Genomic DNA, 13994 nt, shown 5'->3' with positions numbered 1-13994 from the left:
GGGGTCGTGTCAGTGTCAGTTGTGGTCACGGTTCCAGTTAGATGAAATACTCCTTGGGGTTTTGGCTGGGAATGTTCTCGCAGTCAGCCTGGCCATTGAAGGGGAACTCGGAGCAGTCCTCGGGCTCGACCCCCTTCACTTTCTGGTTGCTGTACGTCTCTTTCCTCCTGTACAGGTATCTGGCTACGACTGCAAGCGCCACCGACGTTGCAAAGATCGCCACTGCAATCATGCCTGACAGCACAAAGGGAATTAAGGAATTTAAAATGTAACCTAAAAGTGAAATTTGCATTTGTGTATTTGTGTATAAAGTAATATTAGCTACATACTGTAATACTTAAGAAACGGAGGCATGAACTAATTTCTTCATGCTTTGCAATTCACTAATGCAATGTTGTAATTATGTGCATTTAAGGGGGCAATAGACAACTTTCCCCCCCTCGCGTTCCAGAGTGGTATTATTGTTTGCGCCGATGTTGCAGATGTTGCGCCGATGTTGTGCAATAAATTAAATCTATTCATTCTGGATTTATCAGTCTGAAACGATCTAACCTGTGGAGAGAAATTTTCGTCATGCTTAATCTCAAGCCCATTCCAACAATGCAGGATGAAGAGAAATAGCACTAGATAAGTATATATAAGATATTTATCCATATTGAGACATAACATGTGTTATATATAACACATATATATACACATATATAACTTGCTGTCGGATATATAATAACGGATTCCTAATATAGTACATCTAACCTGTAGTTAATAACAGTAAGATAACTTGTCTCTGTGACAAATAGTTCCTGTATGATGTGTCACATGTCACTGTACCTCCAATCCGAGCTGAATCACTTCTCATAGAGTTGACTAACGGTTGACCTGAATTCTCTGACATAGACTGGTCTACAGCGGAAGGGAAGAGGAAGAAAAATAATTTTAAAGAGGGACAACAAGGAGAAATGAAGAAACGTACACACAGGAAAATGGACAAGCGAGAGAAACTTGAAGACAAAAGTTCAGAGCACGGCTGCAGAGGCTTTCAGAGCTGACAGAGGCCATTACATACCACGGTACCTTTCCAGAGTACACCGCTTAGGGAAGCATGGAGCTGTATGGCCGATGAAGGAACACACAACAAACACCTGAACATCTGAAAAGATTTTAGCTTTTTTTTCCCTTTAGTCCGCCGTGATCTTAATGGTGACCTCTGCGAATAAGACGCAAAAGCTCAGCTATCATCACAGTATTTGGTATTAAAGCGAAAGTGGTCAGCAATGTAATGACCAACTGAGATCAACTGTAATGGAGGAGGGGGGTCGGTCTTACACAATTTCCTACACAGCCTGTGTCTACATTTGGATTTAGCATAACCTACCGAGAAGCCAGTCAAAATCAAAAAAGTTAACTCTTGCTAAATACAAGTCAAGGTAAAGCCTGAGTGTTTAGAATGTCTTTGTAAAAAGTCTCTTGTTGTGTTTGGGGTCAAGGACCGGGAGATAGGTGGACAAATTAAACAGACATCAATGGGTATGTTTTCCAACAGAACAACTTTCAGAAACTGCAGGGCGTCATTCTGTACTGGAGTGGGACCCAGCCCCACTTTAAGGAGACAGATGCAAGATCAAATATACAGTACAGCAACTTTTAAAGACTCTAATAACCTCAAGATCATACAGTTGCGTCCCCTGCCGGTTGCAACTGCTGGCTCCCCCCACCTGTAGATCGCGCCAAAACCACACCCCACTACAGCAGTCTTTTTTTAAGGATCATGGTCGTGAGTGAGTTTGAGTACCCCTGCTTTCCTTTTGCATACCACTGGGGGGTACACATATCCTAGTTTAGGGTATAGCTCCCTCTTACCCGATAGGTGCGGTGTGTTTTCTACGGCGTAGGGATTGGCTGGAGCAGGGGAGCCACAGTTGGACCGAACCAACGGGCCACTGATGACGACGGAGCCGCTTTCCGATTGGAGCATAGCTGCTTTCAGAGGGCTGATGGACAGAGGGCTGATGGAGTTAAACTGAACCACAGACAGACAGCCAGTGAAACCCAGAGACGCCAGCCGGGCCAAGTCTGGATCCAAGTCTTCAGATTCTATAGAGAGAAATGCAAACTTACTGTTTCTGATATAATATATCTTCAAAATTTCTGTTAGTCCTGGGGGACTAATAAGGCCAGATAAAAAAGGAGAGAGCCTCTTTGTCACAAGTTTTTTGTTACTGGAAAATGTACGTCCAGGAACCAGTTGTCAACATTGCTGAGAACCAACTTACTCACCTAGTGATCTTGGTGGAATGTAGCTATCCTTGCTAGCCCAATAATCCAAATACCATTCAGTTGATTTTCTGCTGCTTTGGTGTTCATATTTGCTGTATATTGGTCTTTCCAAGGCCCCATAATAACAATTATTCAAAGGGCTTCACTGTGGATGATGCAGCTCAGTGAAAAACGTGTTAATACTGCCGTTAAAGGACATTGTGAATGTGCTAGATATCGAACCTGTGACCCCTGCAGGTCAACTTCTATAACTAGCTGGTCGTCCCTTAGCAAGCAAAATATAATCGATAATTGCAACATTCTCTGTATTGACACTCATTGTCTCTTAGAATTCCCTGTTAGGCTACAGTCTGTGTTTGATATGACACACACACACACACACACACACACACACACACACACACACACACACACACACACACACAGACACACACACACACACACACACATACACACACACACACCTTTTCCATATTCCTATAACTGAAATCCATCCAACCTCTGCTATAAACTCTCATACATGTCAGAGTGTGACTGTGACTGCAGAGTGACATTAACTCCGTTCAACATCACACACACAGACACTCTCACTACAGTGATGTTATTGATTCTTCTGCCAGATATAGTCCATCATTCTACATGACATGCACACAAAAAATAAAGGGAAAAATGGGACTGCAGAATGACATCAACAACAACGGTTTGACAACACACACACACACACACACACACACACACACACACACACACACACACACACACACACACACACACACACACACACACACACACACACACACACACACACACACACACACACACACACACACACACACACCTCACTTTCCCACAGTTTTCCCTGAAGCTGATCTGGCCCCTCTGATTTGGTAGAGGGGAAGAAAGCTCACGCTAACATAGCATGGGTCACAACCTCTCTGTCACACAGTGCCACACTCAGGTGTTACGCCAGGCTGAATTACACCCGTTACTCCACCTGTAACATTTACATTATTTTACACGCGGCTATGCTACACCCATCTATACTATGACACAACTCCATGTTATATCTCCATGTGTTGCAAGTTTACATGTGTTATGTTAACACAGTATTGTACACCCTAGTCAAAGAAGGATGATTAGCTTCTGAACAGGATGGTACAGTATGTGTGTGGGGCACATGTTTGGATAGATAGGATTATAGACTGTGTATATTATCAGTTTTGAAGTTTGAGGTCAGTGTATTTATGGCTTCCTTGCTTTGGATCATGGGTCCTATAAATTTTAATATAACTGAAATTGTCTTTTCTACTTGGGCAAATAAATGAACTAGTGAACCCTGCTTAAGTAAAACGAAGTACACAAACATTAAAAAGTACTTTTCATAAAGTTATTTAATTAATATATGCAAATTGAGACATTTGGAATTTGGTATTATAATGACTACAGCTTGTTTTGAAAAAGAGCTAGTACAGTCTTCGAATGAACTTCCCCGAGGTCAGTGTTATGGTGGACGAGTCTCTGATCTCTCCATGCCTCGTGTTCTGAATAGCTTATGTCTCAGTCTGTCTCTCTGATGACACCACACAAAGAAATCATGAATAAGTCATGACAGAGCCCACTGGTAGGAATACTCCAAGAGATGGTTGTCTGTTCTCTGTTGAGGCTGTATGTGTATTCTACTAGCATACTATTTAGTAGGTCAAGTAGGTCCTGAAATTATCTGGACATTACCCGGATGAGCTATATATGTTCAAGTTCAAGTTCAAGAGATTATTTGTCACATAGATATACATACGGTCATGTGAACGAAAATGTCCGAATCCTTTGAGCTGGATATTACCTGGACTTTACCTACCAGCACCATAGTACACAGTCCGGGTAATGTCAGATTGAGCGATATGTGTAAACAGAGCAGGTGATTGTCCGGATCATTCACAGCGGGCAAGTAAGCGTGTTGCGTGTTGATGACATCTCTATCATGCGCCAGTTATTTATCTACGTACGGATCCTCGTGCACGGAGCGTAGCTGTTGCGTACTCCTTTCTGCTTTCTTTATTATTCCTTTCCACTCTCTTGTTTATATTGTGGATACATCCAAATACATTGAGTATCAACGCAAAAAAATAGCCCAACTACTGATAAGTCGGTAGCCCTGTCCACCATCTTGGGTGTGCTGTAAAACTGCAGCGTCATTGCATCATGTCCTGCCTCGTGCACGCTCTACCCAGGCTCCGCCCCTCGTCTAAACCAAACAGATTATTTCCAGGTAGTGTTAACGCGTCTTACATTGGACAATTGCCGTTTTTTTGCTGTGTGAAAGGGCAACTCCGGACAATGTCCTGATAATCAGGTCAAGAGATTATCTGGACATTGTCCGGAGCGCATGTGTGAAAGCAGCTTGTGTGCTCGAATAATACTGGGATAAAATCGTACATCTGGTGAAATCTGGCTTCTATTGTACCAAACGTTATCAAATAATATGGTCAATCTGACTGTGATGTCACGACCACCAGACTTATCTCAAGTGGTTTATTTTGTGCAATGTGGGTCTCCTCTTGTGACTACCAGAACTGTTCAAAGGGGTCTTATTTCATCAGGAGAAAATAGTTCATACAAATTAGGAAACCATTTCTATAAGAAGGTTTATCATTGCCCTAGAATGTTCACTACTGAATGTAAATTGTCCTGTTTTGAGGATATGACCACCATAACTGTTCCGTAATCAATTTCTCCATCTAGGAGACACACACACACCAGGCATAACATTATTAAAAAATATATCCTTTGAAAATACAAAACTTGCATTAATCATATTATCTGTCTCTAACAACTCAAACTAAAGAACCACTCAAATATGTGTTAAACAACCACCATGTCACCATGTGAAACCAATTGTTAATACAACAGTTATTTGTTCAGATCTCGGCTGAAGGTTAACGTGCCATCTTTCTGCTGATTTTAATCAGATTTTCAGGTGTTGTTTATTTTGATTTCCACTAGAATTTTCTTTTAAGGCTGATTGTCATTAAAAGCACAACACTTCAGAGGTGGTCAAGAAGATTCTGTGTTTTTAATTTGAAAGGTCTTGGTTATGCTTATTTTACTTACCAGGCACTCTACCCAGAACTATTGACTTGATGGCGCTGAATTCTCCCTCAGAGCTCAGGTTGAACTCTTCCATGACGTTTTGGTCGATCTGAAAAGAAAACACTCAAGTGTTTCACTCTGAATTAAACAAACCATGACTGCCTAGTCTTGGTTGATCAAGTTAAATAATCCTTGAATGTTGTGACTTGGAAGCCACTGGTTCCAAGAGGGAGAAGTAATTATCCCGAAAGAGTTTCAGTTTCACAGCAGTAACTATTTGGAAAGAGGAGTTTTCCGTTGGATATTTCATGTTCAAACTGTTCACATGCAAGAACTTTATTAAAAAGAACCATGGGTGAACATGTCAATGAACACCATCATCAGTATACTCAAAATATATGTTTTCGACAATAGAAGTGAGCAAATTAACCAGAAAATAAAGTTGAACTCTGCCACTGTGACGCACCCAACCATGTGACCCATTTGGAACAATTACGGACAGCAGGAGGTCTGAACTATTGCTGAACTTCTTGCGCACACCGACCACACGCTAACTTCAAACACTGTGTCATTTTGTTTGTATCTCACATTGTGCAAAAAGTTTTGTTTCATCACATATGCTTTACATGTCAAGTTTCAAGAACAGTTACATAGGATCATACATTGAAAATAGCCCAATCACTTGGGTTCGCTTTGTGCTGGCTGAGCCATTGTTTTCCTATTGGGAACGCTACCCTTGGCACTGCACAAAATTGCCATGGAACCTAAAACTATTTGAACTCCTCAAACCTGTTGGAAACCTACAACTGACATTACAAAGCGCAACCAATGAGATAGGTGACCTGTACGCAACATCGCCAAAAGACAGAGCGTGGCACTCTGCACCTTTAAGGACGCAGTCCCCTACGTCACAGGGAACTGGCCTATGCGGAAGTAGGGGATGTTCTTTATTTTATTTATTTTTTTAACCTGTGCTGTCAGCATGCTGGGCATACAACACAGAGTATTTGTATGCCATTGCATCTAGGACAGAGTTAGTCTGCAAGTTGAGTTCAAGTTCTCAACCTGCAATGCAACTCTTTATTAATTCTTAAATCATCAAGAACTGCTGCAATAACTCTGTCCTGTGGATGACCTATAGGATGACAAGAGCACAGTGTTTGGTTATCGAGAACCACCACCAACCCCCCTCTTTGGAGAACTATTTATCATGTTTGGGTCTATAAACAACTGATCACTACTCCAAGAGTCGGAGAATCACCACAAGGGAGACAATTAAACATAGAACCAAACAACATTTTCACATTGGATGACAACATGCATTGAAATACAGTGAATTAGGTCCAGGAAAACTAGAACTACAATTGGGCACGTGGCCTCTTCCTGTCATAGTTATGGCAGTTAATGAGGGAGAAAAGGAGAGGAATACAACCAGGAGGGTGCTGGGGTGCACTCGAAGAAGGTGCGGTGGTGTGTGTGTGTGTGTGGGATGGGATCGCCTGTATGTGTGTGTGTGTATAAGGTGTCCACCGTTGAGTGTACATGACTTATTCCAATTGGTTCTGGTGTATAAGGTCGGTATTATGTTAGTGACCCGAAGGCGGTCCTTATTCATCCTGCTCTTCGTCCCCTCTGTCTCCAATCTCCATACCCACTTGGCCTGAGACAATCCTTTGCAACCATCATGCAGAAAAAAAACTTGTGTTACTTTGGACTAGCGTCAACACAATCCAAAAGCTGCACTTGGCTTGAAGCTGATTGGATGTGTTCAAGAATCTCACCTTTGTGGACTGCAGTGGATAGTAATCAAGCTTCGGATAGGCTGAGTGTGACATCACTCATTGTTACATCAAAGCCACGTGGTTTGCCAAAAGCGAGGAGTAGCCAATAAAATAAACAGCGCATGGGATTTCACCGGGAAGGAAATTACACATAAGTAAATTCTTTATTTGTCAAACAGCACACACACCACAATACATGCACCCATGCGGCGACGGCAAATAACACACATGCTTCAAATGGTGGACGAGGTTTTAAAAATTGTTTACAAGTCATAAATCCCAAGTCCAAGACGAGTCTCAAGTCTTTTGAGGACGAGTATAAGTCACTCTGTGTGCGACTTAAGTGTCGCAAACTCAAGTCCCCATCTGACTCCATCAAGCAGCACCAATGGAGGAGAAATCTATTTTGTGCTTAAGTTCTCAGTTCACAACAAAACTTACAGGCAGGAAAGCTATAGCGTCATGAAATGCTTTCCTACTACCATGTGATCTTATTGAAGTTGCTTCTTGCTCTCCCTCACAGAGCGAGTAGCAGAAATTATCATGTGAAGGCAGCTTAACAGTTCTTTCAAAGTGTGCAGCTGCACACAACAATGGAGTTCAACAAGTTCTGAAAATGACCTATCCTCTTTCCCTCATCCACTTTTTTTTCTTAAAATAGGCTTAGCAAATCTTATAGATAGAATTACTGTCCAGGGTGCTTAATATTTATGTTGACAATTTGTGTGAGGTTTCACAGTTTGGAGGAAAACAGATCTATAGTTGATCTCCAGTGGTACTGTTTAAAATTTTCCATAAGCAGGACAGAGTGGCGGCGGGCTCTAATGGCAAGGCTTTGAATTAGCATGTAGACGATCTCCTCGTTGCCAGTACATCCACACAACGATGTCGCACAGATACACTCGCTCTTCACAGTTTCTCACTGACAACGGCCATAAAGTCAGCCGTGACAAGCTTCAACTGGTACAGGCCAGTTACCTATTTGGGTCACGTGCTCTCTGCCCAGGGGAAATGTTTGTCCTCAAACCGTGTCTCTGCTATCCAAACTATTGATCTTCCACACACAAAACGCCAACTCATATGTTTTCTCAGCACTAAGTCATACAGCCGCCAATGGATCCCTGACTATGCATCATGTGAGGCCCCTCTGTCTGGGCTTGTCCATGCCTGCCTGCATTATCATGTGCGTCTGCTTGACATACCAAACATGAAAATCCAACGCTGTTCCCCCCTCAATCAAGCCACACTACTCGCCCCCACTCACGTCACAGAAAATAAAACATCACACGACTGCTTGCAAACCATCTAAATCATGTGCAGGCCTCAGGTTGACCTCCGTGGGGACCATATCCCTGACGCAGACCTCGCCCTCTGTGTGGACGGATTGGCGTCATGATACAAAGATACAGGTCAATTAAATGTGGGTTTTGCCATTGTTTCGATGGAAGACATGCAACCGGAGTGCAGTCAGTGCAGTGGAGTCTGTGAAGAGCACCAAGTTCCTGGGGGTGCACATCACAAACGACCTGACATGGTCAATCAACACCACCTCCCTAGTAAAGAAGGCACAGCAACGCCTCTACTTCCTTCACCGGATGAGAAGAGCTGACCTCCCCCCTTCTGCCCTCACCACCTTCTAGAGGGATGCTATTGAGAGCGTTCTTACCAGCAGCCTCTCAGTCTGGTATGGTAGCTGTTCTGCTGCTGACCAGAAAGCCCTACAAAGAGTGGTGAAGGCAGCAGAGAAGATCACCAAAACCGCACAACCATCCATCCAGGACCTGTACCCGTCTCGCTGCCGCAAGAGAGCCACCAATATCATCAAGGACCACACCCACCCAGCACACAAACTGTTCACCCTCCTACCTTCTGGCAAGCGGTACCACAGCATGCGGTGCAATACCACCAGATTCAGGAACAGCTTTTTTCCAAAGGCCATCAGACTACAGACATCAGACATCAGACAAACACCACATGACACGACACCCACAAAGACCAACTGACTGCACAATATTTACATTTTTACAATACATATGTATCCCCTTGGTATACATATATATCCTCTTGCTGCTAGTGTTGTACTGCACCTTAATACCTAAATAACATACCTCATTTGACTTCTTGAGTATATTAAGACTATCCTTAGTCTTGTTGTGTTGTTGTGTCTATTGTTGTTGTTGTTTGCACTTTCATGTTATATGTTGTGTGTTACAAATATTATTGCACATTTGGAGTATGGGGAAACGCAATTTTGATCCTCTGTGTAATTACGTGTTGCATGGTATGATTGACAATAAAGTACACTTTGAACTTTGAACTTTTGAACTATGAACAAACTGACCAAAATGTGCGAACACACCAGACTCCCTCAGATTGATTGTCTCCTTCCTGTTTTGTTTTTCATGCACACGCGCTCTCTGAATCGGTACAAAATCTACACAAACAAACTGATGTACGGATGTCCACTTTATATCGTAATGCACCGCAGAAAGGCCAGACTGACCGGCGTCGATGATGTCATTGTGAATTACTGCAAAACTCTGTCACTTGCCATGTCAACTCCTTCCTCCCAGGTGAAAGCAGCTCAACATCCGCCTGAGCACAAACCCCTCCATCAGTTCCAACCTGGGGACTGAGTCCTCGTAAAGAACCTACGATGATCAACTTGGCACAATCCCCATTTCCTGGGACCGTTCCAAGTACTGCTTGTCACCAACACTGCCCTCAAGGTCGAAGGCCGAGCCTCCTGGGTTCACACCTCCCACTGTAAGAAAGTTCCCACTCCCCTCTAGGCACTCACTGAGGAGACAACGTGAGTGTACGCCAAACGCTGCTCACCCTACAACTGTGATGGAACCACGTCAACCGCATCTGTGGCCATGGCACCCTTTCCACCTTACAGGGTTTTGTGGCCTACATGGCACTGTTTGTTTCGTACTCAACATTGCTATAATTGTGGTTGCCCCCATATACATTGTCCATGATCATTTCCCACCCAAACCTATCCCTTCCACTACTTTAATCCCTAATCCCACCCCAGCTGCTAGTGTCTCTTCCCCTTTCAAACCGCGTGTGAGAAGAACATTTTTAGGTCACGTATATCACGATTGGCTTCCCAATAAAGTTCACCTATAATTATACACCACTAAAACCGCTCACCACTCCAGTCGTGCTAACTGCTATGTCTGTACTCATATGCTGCCCTCTTCACGATCGCCTAAGGTTACCGCCATTCCCCTTCCAGCAAACGAAGAAATGTGTGTGTTTTGGAAACAGATACCAAAGGGGTAACAGCACTTACATTGACACCCCACAGTCCACTCCACTGTTGGATTTCTGCTCCCCATCTGATAAAGCCTGGCCCACAGCAATTGAGCCGGCAGTTCTGGCTGTTGCAAGACTCCAACCAGGCACTAGGCTTGATACTTGCTATGTCACCAGTGGTTCCCTACATGACATGGGTCGTATACATATCGGCGTGTGCACACATATACTTTACCGTCCTGAGAATATAACTGTCCCAAACACTGTTCATAAAATATATGTTCCAGGCACTACGACACATAGCACTGACTCAGCTCCCGGCCTTAACGGCCCTCCTCTAAATGGTGTTTTCTGGTTATGTGGCCATAATGCATACACCCATCTCCCAGTCGGCTGAAACGTGCGCCACCCACCTTCAGCCCCCATGACTCCGTTTGGGGCTTCGACGTCCCATATGATCACAAATTATGGGTCGTGGCCAAAAGGTCCTACTCTCGCTCTTGCCTTCATTCAGGGTTGGTACAACTATGCTCCACATTGAAACTTTACATTATCAATTTACCGCCTTTATGAACGAATCTCTCCTCATAACCAACGCCACAAGAACTTTGCGAACTTTGCACCAGCTTACAGCAGCACAAGGTGGGGTCTGCGTCCTCAATGGAACGGCTTGTTGTACTTTCGTCCCCGACAACGACCCGGACAGCCATGTCATAGACCAAGCTTTACATAGGCTTACCCAATTACGCGACGTCACTCTCAAGGAGGAGGTCAACGAAACTCAGAGTCGGTTCTGGTGGTTTCTCATGAATTAGCGGCACTGGCTCAATCTTGGTGCCACCACTTTATTCGCCGTCCTCGCTTTTTTATGTACTTGTAATACCGTTACTACCCCACTTGACCACCCAAACAGTTAAGAACTTTGTTGCCATCCCTTTTGACGACCCTGAGCCCCCTCCGGAATCTTGGCCTCCCCCTTTTGCAGACCTTGACGACAATTCCAACACCACCTCCCACAGGATACCCGAGTTTAAAACCACACATGACGCACTACATTGAATCTCCATAAATTTGTAGTGTTGATGTTTTCCTGGTTTGCTCACAAATATTATATATATATACACAGTATATATATATATATATATATATATATATATATATATTAGATTTGTGACACTTCTAATGATGACTCCCGCATGTAATTTACTATTTTATACTTTGAATGATCTTGTATCCCACATAGGTTGTGACAAGGTGTTTTGAACCACTGATGTTTTACAGTGACATTGTTTTATTATAATGTCATTGATTTTAAGAGTTTATTACATAATCATTTTAAGCATTTATTATGTCATTCATTATAAGAGATAATTGCATAATCATTTTAAGCATTTATTATAATGTCAATAATCTCAAGAGTTTATTACATAATCATTTTAAGCATTTATTATAATGTCATTCATTTTAAGAGTTTATTAAATAATCATTTTAAGCATTTATTCTAATGGGATTTATTTTTAAGAATTATATAATCATGTTTCAATATTTACGTTTTATAATGTTTTTTTTATTTATCTTTATGTGAATAAAAGGGTGCAATGTAACAATATAATGTCACAATATAGTGTCACAATATATCAAATTCTATGTAATCACATAAACATACAGTATATGCACACACATAATGAAGAACACAACCTCATATAACCCTAGTCACATATCTTTATTTTCAGCACAGTGTTAATTCCCACAGACATCCCAGCCCTGGAGTACAGATGCAGCTATCAGTATTTATGCCTCACCGCTACGCAGCTGCGGAGAGCGAGAACAACATCCTCTATTGTCACAGACTTTACCTTATCTTAAAAAAGTTTGAATCTGTGACGCCAAACTGACCATATATTGTTCCTGACTTCCCAAAATAAACTGTTCGTCTCAGAGAGCTGCTCCTTAGCACATCTCCGATCCGACCCTTGTGACAAGTAAAACCAGCATGTCTGCCTCTTTATTTAAGACCACCGATTGACAAACTGCAGATTAAAGCGACCCTTTAATTTCTGTAACAGTATGATGGCATTCCATGCAGCTTTTCTGAAGGCAAAGAGTGGCTCTACTCCTTATTAGCTCCTTGATATTAAGATATTGCTGGGTGTTATTTTGTTCACCCTCCTGCATGTCAACATAATTAATAAGCATTATTTATTTTATACTTGGTATGGGCTGCATGGTGGTTGTATCAGGTGCTTGAGGGAACTCCAGCAGGTCACATAATGCCAAGTTGAGGACTTGGTCCTGAAGTGAAGCTGAACTACACACTATGCAACTCTTATGGCCAGAGACAGACAAAATATTTCATGAGCAGGTTGCGTTCACAAAGCTGAGGTCACCTTGCTTCACATCTCAGAGCATTGATAGCTATGAAGATATTTAGGGTCCTGAGAGTAGATTAGAAATTTACCTCATACATCACCATAGACTGTTGGTAATGATATATAGATTTATGAGGGGTGGAAGCCGTGCCAGATAAGGATACCTCATATCTCATCCAAGGCACCTCCTGTGTAGTTTGTCTCTGTTGGCCTGCTGTAGCCGCATCCAGGACTTAAAGGTCTGTGGCTGAACATACACTGTGACACAGAGTGGACTTGTGCTCTGTGCTAGAGTGTGAGAGTGCGTATGCCTTTGTGTTTGAATTAGTCTCTTGAGTATTTGCAAAAGTCATTGTGTCTAAGTGTATCTGTGTGTTACCTGGATGGAAACCAAGTCCAGCACTCTCCTGATTCTGAGGGTGTGAAGTTTTCTGTTTGACAGATTCCTCACTCGGCTCCTCAGCACTTCTGGCTCCGTTCTGCCACCCAGTCTGTATCTCACCTCCAGCTTGTCTACACACACACACAGACACACGCTATCAAGACTCTTTGTACTACCTGATTGACACATACTGGGACAACAAACCAGGAAGGTATAGCATTCAAAAACCTTAGAATCGCTAATATTATAACTTACATAAGATTACTAAACCAATATATAAACTGTCTCCACTTGCAAAAACACCATTAACATGGCACACCGTATTGACTGCCACCGCATGAGGCTGCTAATCGGGGAGATGTAAGTAAAGTTTTCATCAACGAAAAAAACTTTCCACTTCAAAAAGGAACAGAACCAGAATTAATAAAGCAGTTCACATGAAAATGATTAACGCTAATTCCCCGGCAATAATGCTGAATGTAATTAATTTTCTGAGAATTAAGTGCAGTTCTGATGAAAGATCACCAAGATGAATGGAAGTGATGAGAAACATTCATTTTCTGCAAAGAAAAAAGACATGCAAATGACCATTTTAAAACTGAGTTATTCCACATAATCCTCTTAAAGCGAGCGGCTCATAATGTTAGCCCTTCACCACCCTTGTTATTTTTTGACTGATTCAGACCGACTAGAGCCGCCTAATAATTTTGTTGGACATCCAATCTCTCTGATGGTGGTAATTAAAGTGTGTCATTTTGAAGAGAAGAAAGAGAGAGAGAGAAAGAGAGAGAGGGAGAGAGAGAGAGAGTGAGAGAGAGAAAGAGAGAGAGAGAGCTC

The 13994-nt window shown here is 42.5% G+C and overlaps 1 protein-coding gene across 1 annotated transcript in view; it reads right to left on the bottom strand.

The window, feature by feature from the left end:
- Positions 1-1175: 1175 nt before the first annotated feature.
- Positions 1176-13994, bottom strand: part of LOC307238299 (contactin-associated protein-like 4) — a gene marked incomplete at both ends in the record, with an annotated part of 237140 nt that continues 224321 nt past the window's right edge. Inside the window, 4 exons of the mRNA XM_080011231.1 lie at positions 1176-1204; positions 1858-2091; positions 5383-5470; positions 13155-13288. Of these exons, the coding sequence (XP_079867357.1) occupies positions 1176-1204; positions 1858-2091; positions 5383-5470; positions 13155-13288 (485 nt within the window). The remainder of the gene's footprint in view (positions 1205-1857; positions 2092-5382; positions 5471-13154; positions 13289-13994) is intronic.

The sequence above is a fragment of the Zeus faber genome (assembly GCF_960531495.2).
Source record: "Zeus faber genome assembly, chromosome: 12".
In the NCBI taxonomy this organism is placed as follows: domain Eukaryota; kingdom Metazoa; phylum Chordata; class Actinopteri; order Zeiformes; family Zeidae; genus Zeus; species Zeus faber.
This window is presented reverse-complemented; position numbering and strand designations above follow the sequence as displayed.